This window comes from Sorex fumeus, unplaced genomic scaffold, assembly GCF_029834395.1.
Source record: "Sorex fumeus unplaced genomic scaffold, SorFum_2.1 ptg000005l, whole genome shotgun sequence".
NCBI lineage: Eukaryota > Metazoa > Chordata > Mammalia > Eulipotyphla > Soricidae > Sorex > Sorex fumeus.
The window spans coordinates 7117228-7139398 of record NW_026606062.1 but is presented as its reverse complement, the minus strand read 5'-3'; the positions used below and the strand labels follow the sequence as shown (position 1 = coordinate 7139398).

Genomic DNA, 22171 nt, shown 5'->3' with positions numbered 1-22171 from the left:
CGGAGCACTGTCCAATCCAACTGAGCCCACGGGTTGGATTTTAAGGAGGGAACTGTGTTCTATGGAAAAACGAGCAGACAAAACATACTTCCCCACACTCACCATCCTGTTTGCACCCAAGACCATTGTTCCTTCTTATTTTTCAACTGAGAATATAAACATTATTACATTGTACATACCCTTTCAATAACATGAACAAAATATTCTGTTGGGTGCAGATGTATTCAACAGTAGGAGTTCTTGTACCAATTTGTCTTCTGAGAATATTGTTGAAAATTTGAGCCACGTCTTTTTTGCCCTATTAGGAATACAATCATTAAAAAATTTTTACCTGACTAAGCATCATAATGACCATCCACCCTCCCGAATAAAGCAAGGTAGTGCATATTTATAATTATGGCTATGTGAGTTTACAGAGTTTACAGAAGTCAAGTTTTCTTACTTCGTTTGACTTTTAAGTCCAGATTCTCCATTATAGTTTTACACTATTTTTAACATGCGTGATGTGTCGAACAAAGTGAACTCTCACTACATAGCATTTCTAACCCTTCTCTTAGGCTGACTCAGGAGCTGGATTCTGATCCAGAGGAATAAGCAGATTCAAACAGGAAGTTCCTGCTGTAAACAGTACAGAGGGGTGGAAGGAGAAGAAACTGGGCTCTGCGAGGGTAACAAAATGGAAGAATTCTTAAGAGCCCCAGCTGCCGACACAGTGAATCCATCTCCCGTTGAAACGAGGTCTACTTGGGCAAGATTTCATCGCGACTAGCATGAGGGCACGCACTGACCACCTGATGTAGTCCAGAGAGAGGATTTACTTCTTATCAAACAGGAGGGAGGACACTACTGCTATCTAGAACCTTTTAACTGGGAAGCTGCACAGGGAATGAACAAACGAAGAACTGGACCCTATGGCTTGTGATGGGGCTTCTGAGCCTGCAGCCCTGTGAGTGTCACAAACTCCCGAGTGCCAGGCCATCTTGGGGCCCTCTCGGGCCACCTCCACCCCGTCTCCAGACCCACCCATCTTGACAGGGAGCTCTCAAGATGTGCCAGAGGAATATGAAATTCAGCGTCTAGGTTCAGAAGTAGAATGGGCAAAGGAAAAGGCAGCAGATACAAGAGAAGACAAGAGAGAGGAAACTGGATGCTCTGGGGTATTCCCAATTTTGCAGGAAAACCAAAAATTGTTACTGGAATTTGACAGGCTACTAAAAATAGATGAAACCACCTACACAAATAAAAATATCATGGGTCTAGTTTTTCCCCAGAATAGGAAGAGAGCAACAGTCTTGTACTGAAGTCACGCATCCACCACACCCTTCCATCTTCCAAGATTGAAGCTGGAGATACAGCTGCCATCTTTTTTTGGGGGGGGGGGGGGGTGTCCAGCATATCCAATCTCTGAGGAACCCGTGGCTGGAATAAAGACAACACTGCTCGGGACAGTGCCGAAGCTCTTCACACCCAGAGACGTGTTATTCTCCCTGTTTAAAGTACTGCACCTTGAACAGGGCACCAGCCGATGGAGTAAAACTCAGCAACAACTTCTGATGCTGCCCAGAGCACGACAGGCCCGGCCAGGGTAGGGAGAAAAGGCAGGTGGGGAAATCAAGCCTGGGTGGAAAAGCAGCCATGCTGGCCGGCTGGTGGGCTGTTGCAGCTCTGCTCTGGCCAAGGGCCACACAGGAAGCAGCCTAGGGTAGCCTGAGTACAATTTTTCAAGTGACATGAGAAATTCAAAATTGTGTATAAAATCTGCCTATTTAAATGTTCCAATTAAAAAATGGAAAAGTGAAACTTAGTCCTATACTAAGTTCCTTCCTGGGTGGGGAGTTTCTTTTTCTTTCCCTCCTACTTTTCAATATACCTTTCTATTTAAAATAATAACAACAATAATAAAGTGGTGCATAGTAAATATACAACACATACACCCACACACCAAAAAGGCCCTGACCCGTTTAACCTTGAGTCTCGCTGGATGGTCTCGAAGATATTTACCTCCTTCAATTCTAACATTCAAAGACCAGAGAATTACGCAAAAATGCAACTGTTTATTAATAAAGCAGCCTAAGTGACCGAAGGGCATAATGAACAGTGCTGTTCGTTAAGTCGCAATTTAAAAGGCAGGTCACTGGGGGACAGGGCCTCAGCAGGCAGCTCAGCAGCACCCTCCCAGGACACATGAGGGCCACAAGGGGCGCAGGGTCTGGAGCTGGACCTTACCTCAAAGTCAATGAGCTGCAAGTCGGCCACGAGCGTGCCGAGGAGGCCGCTGTTGTAGAGCTCCTGCGCCAGCTGCGCCACCGCTTCCGTCTGCGGCTCCTTCTCATTCGTGCCGTAGAGAATTTCTTTCATGGCAACCAAATTTTTGGAGACTTCTTCTGTAGCCTGATTTGAGGGAGAGAAGAAACAGTTCATTTCACGGGACAGAGAATCAGGAGCTCCTGTGTTAATGCCTTCTCAATGTCGCGGACACCCACACACTGGGCGCAGAAGTGGGCAAGCCCATCCTGTGACAGGCCACTGGGTGTGCCGACATGGGGAGCAAGAGATGCCCCAGGGGAGAGATCCCGCCAGCCGGACCCTGAACGCAGGCGTGTGGCTTCGCAAAGCCAAGCTCCTTCTCTGGGGAAGGGGACTGCACGGAGGAGGGGTGAAGCTTGACCTGAGGAGAGTGAAACAGGTGACAGGTGAGCACCGGGGGGAAGGGAGATGGAGGGGAAGGAACAGCCAGGGCTGAGGCAGAGGGAACACAGGGTCTGCCAGAGAAGAGCGACAGCAGAAAATGGAGATGACAGAGGCTTTGAAAGCAAAGCTAAAACGTTAGCAGTCAGTAGAAAGTCACAAAAACCTTCCACTGCTGACCAAGATGGAAGTAGAGGGAGGAGAGATTTACCCTCCCCCTTAAGAAGGCCTGAAATACAGAGAAGACACGGAATGACCTTTCCCTAACACTGAACTCCAGGCAGTGAGGGCAGAGAGCCCCGAGAGGGAAGCCACCGACATGGATCTCACAGAAGCCCTGGCTTGCAGTGCCCACCCCAGGCAGGACAGGTGGTCTCTTGTGAGTCAGGGCCGAATGCCAGAGAGGACAGTGGAGAGCTTCTCAACACTTGCCCAGAGGGGAGACACTCAGGCTGGGACTAGGACCCCGGGGCTCAGCCCAGGTACAGAGAGTTCCTGAGAGCCCAAAAGGAAAACCTTTTACCGGCCATGCGCTAAGCACAGCATTCAAAAGGGTCTGCCTCAGTTAACAGACAAAACGAGCCCTGGAAAAAACTCTGCTCTGGTCCTACCAAACAGAACTTAAAAGCCTGTAAGGGTTCAAAGTGGGAAAAAGATACCAGTAATGAGAAAAAATGTAAACAACAGAAACAGCTCTCAACATGACAAAGGTGACAGAAATAACAAACAAGGACATTAAAAAACTGTAACTATAACCAGTGTCTTCTAGAAAAAAGCATAGTCAGAGGTCAGAAAAGCACTTTCATAAAGCCCAAATCAAACATTAGAAATAAAAGCGATTTCAGATAAAAAAAAAAAACCCCACACCGAACTGGACACTAGAAGTAAAGATTTATATAGATAGAGCAATATAAATGTCTCCAAAATAAAACGTTGGAGGGTGCGGTGGGGCCTGGGGAGAGGAGAGCAGTGAATCATGGGAACTTTGAACAATCTAGTATGTGCGAGTGCAGTCCCCCAGAAGGGAGGCACATAGGAGGGCGGGGGGGAGAAGACATAGAGGCTTAAAAAAATAGGCAATATTTCATGCAAATTTGATAAAAACTATAATCTTAAGCACAGTAATGGGAAGAAAAGTACACTGAGGGATCAAATAGTTTCTGACAGTAATGATGCAGCTTGAAGATAGCAGGGGCAGTCAGTGTCACGGCCTGGGGAAACGGCCACTGAGTGTTCGACACGCAGCTAAAATGCTTACAAACTGAAGGTAAGGCAAAGAGTTTCTGTGACACAGAAAAGCTGTTAGATCTCGTCACTTGCAGAAGGAAAATGATTTCAGCTGGAAATCTCTATATTCACAGAAGAACGGAAACCACAGGGCACTGAGTGGGCAGATTCTCCCACTGCCGGTCTCTAACACGCGCTTCCACCCTGGCACCAGGTGGTCCTGTGGGAACAACACTACATACTCAGGCCCTAGCACTGACCTGCCCGGCCTGGCTGGCCGAGAACTGCTGGAAATCACCTGACCCCCTGCTCCGAGCACCCAAGGCTCCCAGAGCACTACCGGGAAGGGAAGTCCCCCCATCCAAAGGTCTTCAAAAATTATAGGCTGTTTCAAGGGACTGCCCTGCCACAGAGGCAGGGTGAGATGGGAGGGATGAGGGTGGGAGGGATATTATCCATGGTGGTGGAAAATGGGCACTGATGGAGGGATGGGTATTTGATCACTGTATAATCGAAACCCAAGCACAAAAAATTGTAAATCTACAACTGTAAAAAAAATATTGAATGTAAAAAAAAATTATAGGCTGTTTAAGGGGCTGGAGCAATAGCACAGTGGGTAGGGTGTTTGCCTTACACGCGGCTAACCTGGGTTCGATTCCCAGCATCCTATATGGTCCCCTGAGCACTGCCAGGAATAATTTCTGGGTGCATGAAGCAGGAGTAACCCTTGTGCAAAGCCGGGTGTGACCCAAAAAGCAAAGCAAAGCAAAATACACACACACACACACACACACACACACACACACACACGCTCTTTAAAACAAAATATGAATCATGGTGTTTTGGCATACATATGATAAAAGTACATGGCAACTATGTACTTTTATCATATGTATGCCAAAACACCACGATTGTCCCTGAACTTTTGGAATGTGATAATCACAAGACATGATAAAGCAGTGCTGTAAGGTTCTTGTACGTGAAAATTTATAATATTCGCTGAGAACACACTGCAATAAGATAAAGGTATATCTGCAGGTCTTAAAGCAACCACCAAAAGCAAAATTTAAAAAACCCCTAGTTTATAGTTAATAAGTCAAATGAGACTCAAGTAGCCCATTAGAGCATTGTAGCATTGTCTTCCCATTGTTCATTGGTTTTCTCAAGTGGGCACCAGTAACGTCTCCATTGTGAGACTTGCTGTTACTGTTTTTTGGCATACTGAATATGCCACAGGTAGCTTACCAGGCTTTGCCGTGCAGGTGGAATACTCTCGGTAGTTTGCCAGGCTCTCCGAGAGGGGCAGAGGAATTGAACCCAGGTCGACCGCGTGCAAGGTAAATGCCTTACCCACTATGCTATCGCTTCGACCATTAGAGATGAGTGAAAAATTTAAAACTTAGCTTCTATAGCCTGTTATACAAACTTCAGACATACGCATCAGAGACTCACACATCAGCAGCAGCTAAGCCATCCCCACCCTTCCATGACCTCTAATTTTCTTACAAAAATTATGTTGCCTCACTTAAGTATTTCCAACATTTATAATTCAGCATAGAATTCAGTATAATTCAAAACAGATTTCAGAATCAGATGGCTGCTAAAAATTATTTTGAGACAAACACTGCCTCACTAATCTCTTCTGGTTTGGCACTGCGAACTGGCAGGGTTCTAACTTCTCTTCCCTATAAATGGGTTTCTCCGAGTGCATCTGGCCTCCATTCATTCCCTGGTCTTCCAACAAATCTCTCAGCTTAACTATCCTTTTAAGGTAGGTAGATTCCTACAACAGAATGATAGAAAACACACTGGATCTCCATTTCCCACCACTGCAAAAGTTAATTACAGCCTGAGGATACACTGAAGACATTCTGCCAATACATGTAATTCATACCTGCAGTCACTGTTCATGAAAGCCACGGTATGATGCCGGAACGAAAACCCTTATACTTCTCACTGTCCATCATTAAGGCAGTACTCCTGGATACTCCTTTATTTAGTTTTTCAAGTAGAGGCTAACAGGGTCACACTCCACAATGCTCAGGTGACCGGGCAGTGCGGGAGACCGAACACAGGCCCCCCCACAGGGAAGGCATGTGCTCTGTCACTTAAGCAGTCTATCCCCGACCCACTTCTAGATTCTTAAGGACATCCAAGGTATGCTAGTTATTGTTCTCATATTTGCATTTTATGAAAATAGGTATGACTCCCACATTCATATAGAAAGGGAGTGACGGAGTGGAGCCTGTCATTAGGCCGCTTTTGAGTCACCATGTTCTTTTCAGTAATGACCTACTTTGGGCATGTGCGTTCCAGTCACTTACATGTACACCTATTTCCAAACTGTATTCGAAAATTATTCAATACTTTGACAAAATGGGAAGATACTAATTCTTCTAGAGTTTTTGATTACTAGAAAATGAATCTATCTTTTAGCCAAACCTATGCATTTTCTACTTTCTTTTCTAAAAAAGCTTATGAATTATCTTCCTTATAATCAAATTACATGAAACCTGACTCTACCAGTAGTAAGCAGAATCTTTTACCTTTTACTTTCTGCTGTTACTACTCTATTTATTCTTTATGAGGGATGTTTTTTGGCGGGGTGGTTGGGCCATATCCAGTGATCTGCAGGATTTACCTCTGGCTCTTTAAACTCCTGGCAGGACTTGCGGGGGATGGAACCCAAGCTGGCTGCGCGCAAGGCAAGCACCTTACCTTACCTGCTGTACTCTCTCTGGCCTTCTATTGTTGGTTAATGCCTTTCCTTTCTGATAGCAAACAGTTCATTAACCCAATTAATTTGCTTCAAATATATCAAGCAAATTTAAAGCATACCAGAATGTATCTACCCCCCCCCCCCCGCCCAAAAGATAAAATCACTCTCAACAGTCAATGTTCTCTTCTGACTTAACCCATGAGCTGCTTTCTCCGTGCCATGGTACTGATCTCCCCCTTGAGATGATGACCTCTGACAGTAGGGAATCGCTTACTGGTCTGATACCTGTGACCCTTTGGAGCAAGCCTCACCCCCTTTTCCTCTTCTGCCTGGATCACAGTTTGTAGACTCACAGCAACTTATCAGATGCCTATGGAATGATACCATTTTAAGTCTGAATTCAGACTCCATGCTCAGTTAAGGAATTAAAAAAAGAGCCTGGAATGTAGCTCCGTGGTAGAGAGCATGCCCTGAATGCATGAGGCCCTGTACAAGATCCTGGGCACTTGCGGGGTTGGGGGTCAAAGAGGGGAGCATCAAAGGATATTGAAAAACTGGGTCTCCCAAGCAATGCTCAGGTGTCACTCCTGGTGAGTGACTCCCAGGGGCTCCCAGGGGCAGACCCAGGGGTGCTGATGGGGGCATGTGGAACCAAGACTCAAACTAAGGCCTGTACTACAGGCCCTTCAGCCCCACCTTATCTCCCCAGCCCCTGGGTTTCTTTTTGAGGTGATGAATACTTCTAATACCTCAGGTTGGTTGCACATATCTACAAATACAGTAAATGTCAAATTATATACTTTGAGCACAGCGATACTGGCACTGCAATTTGTGTTAACTAAACCACCCTCAACATGTGTATATGCCAGCTCAGCAGGTTAAATTAGTAATCATATGGGATGTGAGTAATATCCCAAAAGGCTATTTTTTTTTATGACTAAAGAAGAGACCCAGGGTGAGAAAGCTGTGTGCAGGACGGCAGTTGACTGGTAACCTGAAGAATACGGAAAGCCCCTTCTTCTGCTGACAAAGTGACACCATCGCCTTTGCTGCAGATGTGAAGAATCAATGGAACCCTCCACCTGCTAACTGTAGGACTCAGCTACCTAGATTAAGCCTCACCTTCTCTTGGATCCCTCTCATTTCCTGCCTTCTCAGGAACTCCGTCTCTAAGTCACATATTTTTCATATCATTGACTCCCCTTCACTTGGCTTTTTCTGTTTCTATTTAACCATTTTTTTAATCAGTGAAACACCATGAGGTACAAACTTTCGTGCTCGAGTTACACAATGATCGAGTACCCATCCCTCCACCAGTGCCCGTTCCACCACCAATGATCCCAGTATCCCTCTCACCACCCCCATATCATTTCCCCCCCCACCCCCACCCCGGTGGCAGGGCATTCCCTTTTGCTCTCTCTCCTTTTGGGTACTGTAGTTTGCAATAGAGGTCCCCTGCCTGTGTGGCAGATTTTCACTTTACTCTCTCTCTATGTTGATCACATTCAATATTACGACAAAAGACCCATCATTATTGTTTGGAATTTTCCCCAACAATCAGACCTGCCAAAAAGACATGATTAGATAATTTGTTTTCTATTGCTGATTATCTAGAGCTTATGATGTTGTGTGGTCGCTATTGTGGCCACGTGATTTTGGATTTCTGGTATTTTAGTAATAAGTCTGGAGGGATTACTGCTAAAAGCCACTGGGTTCTGAGGTTGGTTTGTGTATCATGGCCGTTCAGGAACTGGAGGAGGCATTCGTGAGCGGCAACTCAGGGCCTTGCAGGGCCGGTTCCACTCCCCCATCCCATGAGGCCCTACATGCCTCATCACTGCAATCTCATACCTGGCTATCCATTAGGTTCTGAAAGATGGTGGCCACCATGCCACTGCCACCAGGGGGAAGAAGCAGAGGAACAAACATCCTTCCCTTCTGAGGTGTAGTTTAATGCATAGTCCAGATGCATTTCTGCCAAAAGCTGGTGGTATCTGAGATTGGTTTGTGTGCCTCTGGGACCATGGCCGGTCTGGAGCCGAAGGAGGTGTTCGTGGGCGGCAACTCGGGGCCTCGTAAGGATGGGGAGATGGGCCGGTTCCACCTCCCATCCCATGAGGTCCCACGTACCTCGTCACTGCAGTCTCATGCCTGGCTGTCCATTAGGTTCTGAAAGATGGCGGCCACCATGCTGCTGCCATAAAGGGAGAAAGGCGGAGGGACAAACACCCCCTCCCGGGGCGGCATGGCACAGTCCAGATGCACTTCTGTTGGGCATTTTATTTTGCTCCAATCTGCCCACCACCATTCAAGCCTGCCTTCCAGGGATAGACGCTAGATCATTTACTTTCCACTGCTCACTTTGCATATCAGGAAAGGTCACGTGGCTGCACAAGCGGCCGCATAGCGGAAGAATAGTCCCGGTGCCTACATACCGGAGTCATGCTTGTAGAAGCTCATGGTCACTGGGATTTCATCTGGACAAGGCGGGGAGACTGCACCTGCTCCACCAGGGACCTCCTGGGGCTGCCGGCTCGGTATGGGGCCCCGAGAATTCTCTGGGTGTTGAGGTGCCTGCCAGCCAGGTTTCTTCACTGCAAGATGGCGCTGCGGGCGGGCCTCTCTAGATTTTAAGTATGATGGAGATTCCTATGAACAATATCTTGAGGCCAAGAGGCCCCTCCCAGCTGTCACCTCCCCAGGTCATAGCATTCTCCTCCTCCCTCTCAGCACTGGTCCATCTGGCCACCACATCTAGTTCTTTTAAGCTTTGTGCTAACCACCTGCCTGCCTGTAAATGAAAATTTGAGTCTTTGTTACATGTAAGCTCTTGGCAGCACTGGAGGCAGCTGATCACGCCTGCTTTTAAAAGCGTTCCTCCCTGGTTCCTGTCACTCATCACCACCCTCATTTTTGCACTCCCATTTCCCTGGGTTTTTCTTCCTGTCTCCACTTTGCAGCTCATCCTCCCTGACTAGACCATTTAAAACTCGGGAATCCCTCAAGACAGGGTACAGGGCCTCCCCGCTTCTATCAGCGCGCCCTCTGTGATTTCACCCACACCTACAGCTTTAATTAACGCCTGCGTGCAGCTGCTGCACAGATCCCCATCTCTCATCCAGGTCTCCCACAGGACACCCTGCAGCGACCTACTCAAAATAACCTTCTCAGGGTGGCAGGGGGCCCGAGAGGGAAAGTGTCTCAAACAGAACCCAGGACCAGCCTGTAGGGCAGACATCCCTGTTCTGGTTCAGGGACTGATAACCAGGATGGTATGGACACAAGTGCCAGAAATCAGGGAGTCATCCTCAACTCTGCCTTCTTCCTCCTCACAGTGCCCCTGACCAACTCAGCACTGATGTCCCAAATCCATCCACTTCAGCCCGCCCTACCATTACAACCCAAGCCAGAGGAGCTGTAACTCTTGCTGAACTCCTACTGGGCCTGACTACAGCTCACTCTCAAGTCACAAGCAGAATCTCTGTAACAGACACACTCCGACAGCTCCTCAGACAACTCCTTCCTCACCCGGCATGTAAGAGCTTACAGAAACCTGCACAGTCCGATGCTCCCGGCGCTTCACCAGTCCCTGCACTTGATACCTCCCTTGCAGGAGTGGCCATGTTCTGTGTCCTGCTGGTCTTCATTCTTACACTGCCCTGCCCCCAGCACCCCACTCCTGACCAGTACCCACACTCCCTTCCATCACTACTCAGTTCAATGATCGCTTTCAAAGAGGCCCTCTCCTCGGTAAACTCTAGTGCACTTTCTCCTTCATGACGTTTCTCACAATTGGACAGAATGGAATTTCTCACTAACAACTATTTCCTTCTTTCTTTCTGCATCAAGAAGGACTAGATTAGTGGGCTACAAAATCAAGATGAAAACTGGCTGCAGGGAAATATTGCGTTATCACACCATCAAATCACAGCAGGTGTTCTGATGTGCAGATGCAGGGATGTGAAGAAGGCATCAAGCAAGTGAAGGAATAATCTACCTGGCAGAGTGGGGTGCAAGGAGGCACAGAGGACCCACTCGGTCTTGTGGTTATTCTGCTGAGCGAGTGCCAGCGTGCGGGGGCTGCTCATGGTGTGGGCATTCCCCGAGGTGGGGCCTAATGAGAACCAACTACTGCATCTGGTACTCAGCTGACGGACGAGAGGTCCGTGTCAGTGCCGAAGGAAAGGAAATACTAGCTGGCTTAGAAATTCTGAGTCACATCGTTCTGTTGTTCTGCTGACGGGCCTTCAAAGTTAAATCTGATTGTGGTTTGCCTTCAAGCTCAGTTTACAAACACACAGAGGGCACAATCTGGAAGGATCAAGCGGGCCAGCGGGCCAAAGGGGTGGCAAGAACACCTTCGTTTTTCACTTGTTCTATTTCAGATGTGAGTGGTTTACATTTCACACCTTCTCAGCAGAGCTCCTCAGTCACAGGCCTGAGATAAGCAGACCCAGCGCTCACTGTGTTGGTACTGACTAGTTTACTTCTGTTTCTGTTTCCATTTCTCCTCCTTTATGGTTCCAATAAGGCATTTACTCACCCCACCACCATTTTGAAGACTTTAAATAATTAAGCATGCAGGTCTATATATCTACAAGCAGGTCCAACAATTATCACTGTCACTGTCCTCCCATTGTTCATCGATTTGCTCAAGTGGGCCCAGTAACATTGTGAGACTTGTTACTGTGTTTGGCATATCGAATATGTCACGGTAGGCTTTAGCCTTGCCAGGCTTTGCCATGCAGATGAGATACTCTCGGTAGCTTGCCGGGCTCTCGGAGAGGGGCAGAGGAATCAAACTTGGGTCAATTACATTCTGAGAAAAGTGCCAAGAACAAAGCTAAATAAAAATCTTCAGATTGATGGGGCTTAGCTACCAGGCTGACTTGATCCACTCAGAAGCAGAAGGCCAAGAGCTTCGAACAGGGCATTGCACGGTTAGTGATCAGGGAAGTACCCAGGAGCGTCAGGAACATGATGGACAAGATAAATGAAGAGTCATTCAATTTACTATTTAATAGCAGTCATGATAAATAATACAAAGTTCATATTTCATCAGATACCATTTATTTTTACGCATGTTTCAACTATTTGTGTTTTCTGTTCTCCACTACATGGACAATTACAAATTAAACAAATGTCTAGAGCAGAATAAGAAACAGCTAAACATTACCAAAAGACATTCTTAGAGCTTAAGAACCATTTCACCAGGAAAGATGTAGCATGCTGGGTGAGGTGACCATTCTCTTTCTTGGCTTTGGTTTCCCTCGCTGGCACCCATGTTAAGGACCACACCTATTCATTTTGCCCATCTTGCCAGTCTGCTTCTTGTCAACATGCTGCCTGCCTCTCCAACCACATCCTCCTTATCTGCCACCTCCCGTCCATCTCCTCACACCTACGGAGCATGCGGCTTCACAGTCAGAGCCACCAGGCACTGCACCTTTTCCAAGCTGCTGAGCTCAGTGTCACTTAATCCATGGTACCTGGCAGTTAAGAGAACACGTGTCAGGGCTCCCAGGCATGGAGCGCTGAGTCTCACGTTTCCCTGAACAGGCCTGGATGTCCTTGACTGAAAATTACCCTTAGTCCAGTTCCTGGGATTCAAACACAGTAAAAAGAACCCGTGCACACTTGCTGTGTGCAAACTCACACTGCTCAACTGCTTCCCAGGTGGTCAAGGACACCTCCTGCGTCACTTCCCACCAGTGTGTCTTCGCAGCTGACATTTCAATGCCACTCCACTTTTGAGTTCCTTTCTCGACTCTGCGTGGGGCAGGGAGCTGCAATCTGTTGGGGCTGAGGAGACTTTCTAATGACAATCCCCACTATCTCTGACCTCCAGCTGCCTACTTTCTGTCCCAGTCCTGGAGACCTAGAACAACTTATGGGGCTGAAGGACACTTGAGCATTCTCACCAGAGATGTACTAACGAGGAAAGGAAAAGCAGAACCATCACGCTTCAGTACAGGACCCAACAAACGACAAGGAGCTTTGTGCCTGCCTGATTGGAAACAATGAGCGCAGAGCATCAGCCCTAGGGTTTTGCTGCCTCAACAGCAACTGCAGTGAGTCGTCATGAGGAAACATGGAAACACGTCAACCTTCATCCAACTAAGGTAGATGAAATAACTGGTCAGTGTCAATGCTGAGAAACTGGTGCAGGTCAAAGTTGAGGCCTGAAAGTGCGCATGCGTCCAAGAATTCAGGATGGGGCACAATGCCCGGCACCAAACCAATCCAACACTGGAGACAGACAACAGAGATGCTACAGCCAAATGTAACAGCTCGTCCTGAAAACTCGATGGGGTGAAGACCCCAGTGGGGACTGATAAAAGGTGAGACTATCATGTCAGCTGAGGTCCTCACTGATTGCTGTCCTACAGCTGAGTAAAGCACACAGCTGGGGGTGCATGTGAAGGGTACAGCTTCTGCAACCATTTTTTCTTTTGGCTATTCGGGTCGCACCTGGTGATGTACGGGGTTACTCCTGGCTCTGCACTCAGAAATTACTCTCAGCAGTGCTTGGGGACCATATGGGATGCTGGGAATTCAGCCATGTGCAAGGCAAATGCCCTACCCGCAGTACTACAACTCCAGCCCCTATTTTTTCTTTTCTTGTTTTTCTTTCTTTTTTTTGTGACCGAATCACTATGAGATTGACCTTGTGACCACTCATACTTTTGCTGGAGCTACAGAACAGCGGTAGGGTGTTTGCCTTGCACACAGCCAGCCCCTCCGAGCTGGGTTCAATTCCTCCGCCCCACTCGGAGAGCCCAGCAAGAGTATCTCGCCCGCATGACAAAGCCAGGCAAGCTACCCGTGACGAATTCGATATGCCAAACACAGTAACAACAAGTCTCAAAAATGGAGACGTTACTAGGCCCGCTTGAGCAAATCGATTAACAACGGGAGGACAGTGACAGTGACACTATGAGATATACAGTTATAAAGCTGTTCATGACTGGGTTTCAGTTATACAATGTTCCATCACCTGTCCCTTCACCAGTGTACATTTCCCACCACCAATGCCCCCAGTTTCCCTCCTGCCACTCTCCCCCCAACCTAGCTTTCTAAGGCAGGCACTTTTCTTCTTTCTCTTTCCCTTTGGGCATTATGGTTGTAAACTATCTTTTAGACGTCTATGGAAGAGGGTTTGCAAGCTTTCGCACACATGTCCTCTTCACAATGCTGAGCTGCTGGCTGTGTGCGCACTACCAGTCTGGGGCCAGAGGACCACTGAGAGCCATTCAGATCCTGAAGATCTCAAATGCCGAAGAAAGGCTTCCCAATTCTCTTAGGCTGGTGTCGACTCTCCCTCTCTCCTGGGGATCTGGTCTCTGCCTGAGTGAGCCTCAACGTCTGCATGCAAGCTGCCCTGCCTGCTTCCTGAATGAATCCCCTGGACAAAAGTCACTGTGCTTGGAACCTTGCCCCAGTCTCTGGAGTTTGTCACCTCTCACATGTACCTAGAGTTTCCCCAAGTTTATGCTTCCTTTAACCCCCACCATTTCCCCACAATCCAAAGTCCTCAGACGGTGGCTTAGACCTGGTCAGATTTTATGGCAGCTGCTGCTCACTGACCATGTGGAATGTTTGGTCAATTGGTCTTGGTGATCAGAGACTCAAGTGCTACACTCATGTGGTACGAGCACACTTCGTATTAAGCTCAATGGGCACAGACTGGCACAAGAGACAAGTGGTCATGAAGGGGAACGTGAGAAAACAGTCCCCAACACAGGCTGGAAACGTGAGGACACTGCCTTACCAGCTCACTCTTGTTCACTGGTTTCAGTAAGAAACACAAGACTCTTCTGTTTGGGGGCCATCCCTGGAAGTGTTCAGGGATCACTCCTGGTAGAGATCTAGAAATTCCAACCAGGAAAAAATCCCTACCTAGAAATTTTTTTCTTAAATTGAACCTTTTTAAGCTATAGGGATCAACGAAAGCAGTAATCAACACTCCAAAATTCCCAACACCCTCACTGGTAACGATCTCAGAAGTACATTTCGTCCCCTGCCCAGGTGAAGAGACAAGACACAATTTCAGGTCTGTGGTAGTCATGTCCTTCCTGACCCCCCAGTTAGAACTAAGGTGTTCCACAGGCCACTGGCCCATGACAGAGTCATGTGAGAGAAGGGAGAGAAGGATGCAATTCAGGACCCCAAACCTCAGATGGCATCACACTGAGTCTTCCACCTTCCACCTACTTCCTATCACTGGTCCCCTCACAGCGCAGGGAACCTGGGGTGACGCACAAACAACTGTGGCCAACAAAGGGAGAGTCCGGACACGCCTCTCAAAGCGCTCACAGATGGTGATGGCACCACCAGCTCCTCCTCTGAACCCAAGTGTAGCCCAAGCACTGACCAGCCTAAGATGGCCTCGTGGCAGGAGATGAAAGAGAACACGGTGGATGTCAGAGAGGGTTCAGTGCTATATATGGTGGCTCACAAGACTGGGCTGCCCTTCCCATGCTTCGATTTGTAATGGTCTATGTCTATTCAGATGATTTCTTTTGCATCTATGGAGATTTATTGCACGGCAGAGCCTGGCAAGCTACCCGTGGCATTTTCGATATGCCAAAAACAGTAACAATAATGGGCCTCATTCCCCTGATCCTGAAAGAGCCTCCAATACGGAAGCATTGGGAAAGACGAGTAAGGAGAGGCTGCTAAAATCTCAGTGCTGAGATGAATGAGACGTTACTCGTACCCACTTGAGTAAACCAATGAACAACACAATGAAAGTGATACAGTGACAGAGATTTACTGCAGTTTTTTTTTGTGTTTTTTTTTTTTTTTTTTTTTGCTATTTGGGTCACACCCAACAATGCACAGTGGTTACTCCTGGCTCATGCACTCAGGAATTACTCCTGGAGGTGCTCAGGGGACCATATGGGATGCTGGGAATCAAACCTGGGTCCGCCGCATACAACCCTACCCATGTGCTATCACTCCAGCCCCTTATTAGTTTTTTACATATTAATGAAGATACTTAGGCTTTATCTAGAAAATAGTATCTTCTAGCATAAAGCGTAGTTACTTTTTAAGATAAAACATACTCCTATAGACCTATTCAGATATTTCCTTATTTTTTTTTTTTATAATTCTCACTCTTACAACACGGCAGGATTTATCTATTTCATGTTAATTTTGGTTTATTTTTGTGCGACACCCAGTGGTACTCAGGACTTACTCCTGGCTCAGGGTTTACTCCTAGTGGGCTCGCAGGACTGTACAGGGCACCTAAGATCGAAATGGATTGGCCGTGGAGTACTATGTAGCTGTTAGAAAAGAGAAAGTCATGAAATTTACATACAAGTGGTACAATATGGAAAGTATCATGCTAAGCGAAATGAGTCAGAAAGAGAGGGATAGACATAGAAAGATAGCATTCATCTGGGGGATATAAAGTAACAAAGTATGAGATTAATACCCAAGAATAGCTGAGATCAGCACCAGGAGGATTACTCCATAACTTAGAGGCCAGCCGGGTATCCTAGAGGAAAGGGCAGTTCAGATAGAGAAGGGAGCACCAAATAAAGGATGTTTGGAGGATCCTCCCAGGAGGGGAGATGCATGTCGAAAGTAGACTATGGACTGAACATGTTTGCCACTCAATGCCTCTTTTGCAGACCACAACACCCAAAAGGAGAGAGAGAACACAGGGGATTGCCCTGCCACAGAGACAGGGGGGATGGGGGGATGGGGGTGGGGGGATATTATCCATGGTGGTGGAAAATGGGCACTGGTGGAGGGATGGGTATCTGATCATTGTATAATCGAAACCCAAGCACAAAAAATTGTAAATCTACAACTGTAAAAAAAAAATAATAAAATAAAGGGAAAAAAATTAAAAAATAAATAAAAAAATTTATATATTGAACATATTAAAAAATATAATAAAATATTGTGAAGTACCTCATACAATAAAAAATTAAAAAGAAAAAAAAAGAAAAAAAAAGAAATGGATTGGCCGTGTACAAGGTAAATGCTTGATCTGTTGTACTATTGCTCTGGCCCTCATGTTAATTTAAAAATATATTTCACACTATTTACTTTTAAAACTTATATACCTACAGAAAGAGAAAGATTTTTTGGAAAATATCTTTTATCAACTTATCAGTGATGACAATTCTGGGGAATTCCGGGAGTTTAGCTTTAATCATCAGTATGTCACTACCTCCCCAATATAAAGCAAAAAGGCCACTCTCATTATGTGGGAAGAGACTTAGTAAAGGAATAACAAATGGCCAAAGTCATCTGAACAGGAGACTTAAAGAACTGAGCATACATGAGAGGGGGCCCTAATGATGGGTGTGATGCATGCAAAAAAAAGTATAATTAAGTATTATAAATACTGGCATCTCAATAAAAATGGTTTAGAAAAAGTGATTTTACCAAACTGGCTAGATTATACTGGACCCGTAAAATGGAAAGCTATGGCCAGCCTTACAAATAGTGCGCAAGTGGTGCAGAGGTGAGGTGTATGTACATAACCTAAACCACAGAGCATTGTCAGCAGGAGACCCCAACAAACCACAACCACCAAACTGAGAAAGGAACCTGGGGACACTGATAGACGGGAAGCTGACACTGCAGTGGGATTGCTATTGGAACACTGTATGCCTGAATCTCTATAATCAACACCTTTGTAAATCACAGTGCCTAAATAAAAAATTTAAATTAAAAAAAACTGGATCTATACTGATAGGCAACCACATTAACACTGAAACAAAACCCTCTCTCCCTGCCTCCTCCCTTCAATTTCTAACCCGAATCGCCACTATAATCTCTTTAGTCGAACTCTAGGTCAGTAGGTAGCAAATGTTTTGAGCATCAGAGGCCCTTTCACAATGACTCAATCTGCCGCTGCACCCAGATAGCAGCTACTGACCACATCTAAGCAGATGGCCCTGGCCCAGTACCTATCAAACTTTACAAAACCAGGGAATAGGCAGATCTATAACCACAGTGTACTGATTCATGCTGGGGAAAAGGTTTGGTGGGGAGAAATTAGACTAAAGGACATGGGAGCCTGTTACTGTCAGACAGCTGTCAAATCTCAGTTCTCCCTCAGGAGTGTAGCTGGGCACTCTCTTTTTTGAAGCTTTGTCACTAGAGTTCTCGCTACAGGTCCACCTTCTGCCCACTGTTCCCGTCTACCCAAATACACCACACCACCCCCCTCACTCCTCTGATTTGGACATACTGCTAGTGGGAACACAAAATGCTACTGTAGCTCTAAAAAAGTTTGGCAGTTTCCATAAATCATTCATAAATCAAAACCTGCATATGCCATACTGCACTCTTGGGCATATCTCACAGAAGAAAGATGATTTATATTACACAAAATCAATACTAACACAGTCTTAGTAGACTTCTTCGTGAGTACCCAACACCAGAAACAGCACAGCAGCTTTTAACGAGTAAACAGCCAAAGATACTGGGATACCTCTGTGGAACAGAGAATAGTTCAGAGGTTGGAAGGAATCACCTATGCAATTCTTAGCATGGAACTTGTGGGAATTAAGTGCAATTAAAACAGAAATCTTAAAAAGGTTTTAATGTAGAATTCTATTTATAAAACATTCTTGAAATAACAAAGATGTAGATTTGGAGATGACTAGTGGTGAAGCAAGAGTCAGGGACAGAGGGAGAGGAGAGGGTCGTGACTATAGCCTGATGGGTCTGGTGCTGATGGAACAGTTCTTTATCTTGAAGCTGATGGTGAGCGGCAAAGAAACAAAATGGCTATATGTGACACACTGAATCTATTGACACAGGACAGACAGACACAAACACAAAGTGTCAAACAGAAACAAGGCCTGTGGATTGTCAATATGAAACAAGAACTGGATGCACACATATGGCCAAATATAAAACAAAGTCAGCGGATAGTACCAATGTGACTTCTTCACTGTTTATAGGTATATGAGATGTTACCGCTGAAGGAAAGAAGGGATTTCCTTGGGACAGGTGCGAGAATATAGCAGGTAACACATTTGTTTTGAACATTGCTGATCATGCATAGTTTGATCCCCAGCGTCTCATATGGTCCTGCCAGGAATGATCCCTGACAGAGCCAGGAGTAAGTCCTGAGTACTGCTAGCAGAATGACCCAAAATACTGGGGGCTTTGGGGGGAGGGGAAAAGAAGGGATCTCCCTGTATATTTTTAGCACCTTTCTCTGAATAATTATTTAAAAATAGACACTTAAGTCAAAGCAAAACAGGAACATCTTCAGCATCTCTCACTTCACCTCCCACAATTCCCCCTACTTCTATCCTTACAGAGTCACCCTTAGCTGTCGCAGTGAACTGAACAGTGAATACTTTGGGCTGTTTCAGTCCCTCTCACTCTTAGAAATCCAACTCAAATGTCACTTCAAACCTAATGTTATCTCTGCAATTGACACTGACAGAAGGGATTAACTGCTGAACTCTCTTGTTTCTCAACGAATTTTATTCACACCCGAGTGCCTCATATTGTATTAGTTATAGGCTTGTCTTCTCAGCTAGATCATAAAGTTCTGAGAGTAGGGACAAAATCTGATCCACGTGTTTTATCTACCTGCCCAATATACAAGAACACTAAAATGTCTGTAAATTCAATGGAGTTGAGAATCTTCTGAAAAGATATCAGGTAATGACTGTAATTTCTCCCACTGTCATCTTTGCAAAAAAAAAAAAAAACGGTCAAGTACAAGTGCAACTATGAAATGCAGCATAGAAAAGCATTATTTCAGGGTCAGGGGGACGGCTCAAAGGGCTGGACCATGCTTTGCACGCAGGAGCCCAAGCTCGCATCCTTGATACCACAGTCCCTTGAATGCTACCAGGAGTCCAAAAACCAAAAATTCAAACAAAGCAACCCACCACCAAAAAACCCCCACATAACTGAGAATTATTGTTTATAAACTCACTGTTTGTAAACTTTTTAGGAAGTTAGAAATTTAAAATCTATTAAGCATAATTTCCTATGCTTTTGTTTACCATCTTGTTTATATAATCAGGTCTATTTATAATTTATATGTAAGTTTTTATTATTGAGAAATGTCCCAAAGAGCCCCAATCTGGCAGGGGTATGGGGGTCTAAAATAATAATTTTTGAAAATGGCATGGGGATTTAAATCACCTAATTTTTGTCTTATATTTTTCTTGGAATATTTTTAGTAAAGAAATCAGCCTAAACAAATTCTTTAAATAGTAATGCTAGTCTATCTATGCTTACTACTTTAATATTAATTCTTCAAAAGCAATCTATTAAGTGACTCTATTGAAAATAAGGAGTCAGAGAACTAGTTCAGTGGCTAAGGCACCAGACTTGCATGTGGCTGATCTGCACTGATCCCCGATACCGCAGTAGGATCCCCCAAAGTCTGCTAGGAATAATCCCTGAGTGCAGAGCCGGAGTAAGCCCTGAGCACTGCCAGGTGTGGCCTAAAAGAAAAAAAAGAAGGGGGAAAAAAGAAAAGAAAAGGGGGGAAAGCATATATGAAGAGAAAGAACGTGAGATGGAATCTAAAAGCAAACTGAGAAATACTCCTGTCAAATATTTGATGAGACCAATTCAATTACCATGTGCTAAATTAAAAATCACACACACAGAGTACCCGAGAGATAGTGCAGGGCTAAGGCACTTGACCTTGCATGCAGCCATTCCCAATCAGACCCCCAGAACTGCATATGGTTCCCCAAAGCACTGGCAGGAGTGACCGCTGATGAGTACAGAGCCAAGAGTAGGTCCTAAGTACCACCAAATGTAGCCCCCAAATCAAATAAAAGAAATACAAATAAATTTCTTGGGGAAAAAAAAAAACAAACACCAAACCACATACACTTGACTAAAGAATATATTCTGAGCTAAAAGATCATGGTGGACTAAGAAAAACCTATTATTAACTTTCTGGTGTCAAAGATTACTCTAAACAAGTTTAGTAACCATGAGTCACTGCTAAATGGCTTTGCTCTGAAAAGGCTCCTCCCTGCCCCCTCTTAAATATGCCAGCAAACTAATTCCTCTCATGAAATGAATATAGCTATTCAACACTGTGAACACACGCATTCAGAGTGATGAAGGGGACCAAATATAAGCTGAGCAGGGCAGCCTTGCCTCTTTATACCACACGCAACGAGAAGAGTATGTCGACAGTCATTCCATCCCCAAGCTCCTTAGGGTGGTGTTAGCAATGGAAGAACAAACTTTGCCCTCCCCCACGCTCCACTCTCTGAGGCTGCCCCAAGTACCTAAAAATAAGGACGGCAGGATAAGTATTTTTTCCTCAAGTATACAAAAAGTAACATTACACAAATGCTTTTTAAAAGTTCTCAAGGGACTAATTCTATTTTAATCAAACCCAGTCCTTAATATGGCAACCATCACCATATGAAACAAGCAAAAATAACAACACATTACAAATAAAGGAATACACATTCAGATGTATAACCCGTCTGTAAGAGCAAAAGAATTAATAAAATGCCCACAGATACAGGAAATAAAGCCAAAACGGGCATAATTCTACCTGAGGTTTCGTTGAGCTAGGAGCAGTGAATTCCATCCCTGGCTCTTTATAATGTGGTACCAACAATAGCCTTTTACACGTTGGTCATGAGAGTAACCAGAAATCATTCTTACGGTTGAACTGAAAAATGTGTCACCATGCAAGACTTGAACACTTTCTAGAATGCCTGCAAGGTCACTGCATCCATATCTTTTTATATCCACCTAGAGAAAGGAAATGCTTCAACCTATTATTTTCTTGACAATAAGATGAAATAAGCTGTTTTACTCCACTAAGGTCTTCTTCCATATCCTGCCACCACCTGGAACCTTCTCTTTTCTTATGCTAGCTGAGTTCCTAAAACACTCTGAATTAGAGTTTTTGGGCTTCCCTAAGCTTACAGAAACATACTGCTCAACTTTTATTCCTTCTGTACCTTATCTCCACATTGCAGTTCCTGGCAGTTTTGAATTTCTCTGCGTCCTGGCCACTCCTCTCCCAATAAACTCTAGTGTCTTCACATCGCAGAGGATCTACACGGAGGATCACTCTGTCCATAAACGGTTATTTCTATTATTGCAATCCAGGTGTTCAATATTCTCTCTAGGAGCTTTACTACATGATTTATTCTGAGGGTGTACATAAATACATTTGTGCTTTCTAAACTACTTCTGTCTCATCTGGTACACAGTCTTAAGTCTTTTCTTAAACTCTTTATTGCGTTACAGTTGACAAAAAAACAAAACACATATTTAAAATGTACCATTTGGTAAGTGTAGACATGTAGACACTCACGAATCACAAGAACAGTATCACCCCCAGGATTCCCCAGTCCCCGTGGCAGTCCCTCATGCCTCCACCCTTCCTCTAACTCTGCACATCCTCAGATACTCCAGAGCAACACTGCTCAGTTATTAGGGGTTAATTTCTCTTTCTAGAGTTTTATACAGAATCATACAGTACACACTACTGACAATCCAGTAGTGTGTCCTTTCACTATAACTGCTGTGAGATTTATTCATGTTCCT

General features: G+C 45.2%; 1 protein-coding gene across 1 annotated transcript in view; it reads right to left on the bottom strand.

Annotated features, from left to right (window-relative positions):
* The window catches only part of CAB39 (calcium binding protein 39), an 87286-nt gene that overhangs the window by 18349 nt on the left and 46766 nt on the right, over positions 1-22171 (bottom strand). Inside the window, exons 3-4 of the mRNA XM_056121599.1 lie at positions 2227-2391; positions 180-298 (exon numbers count right to left, since the gene is read on the bottom strand). Of these exons, the coding sequence (XP_055977574.1) occupies positions 180-298; positions 2227-2391 (284 nt within the window). The remainder of the gene's footprint in view (positions 1-179; positions 299-2226; positions 2392-22171) is intronic.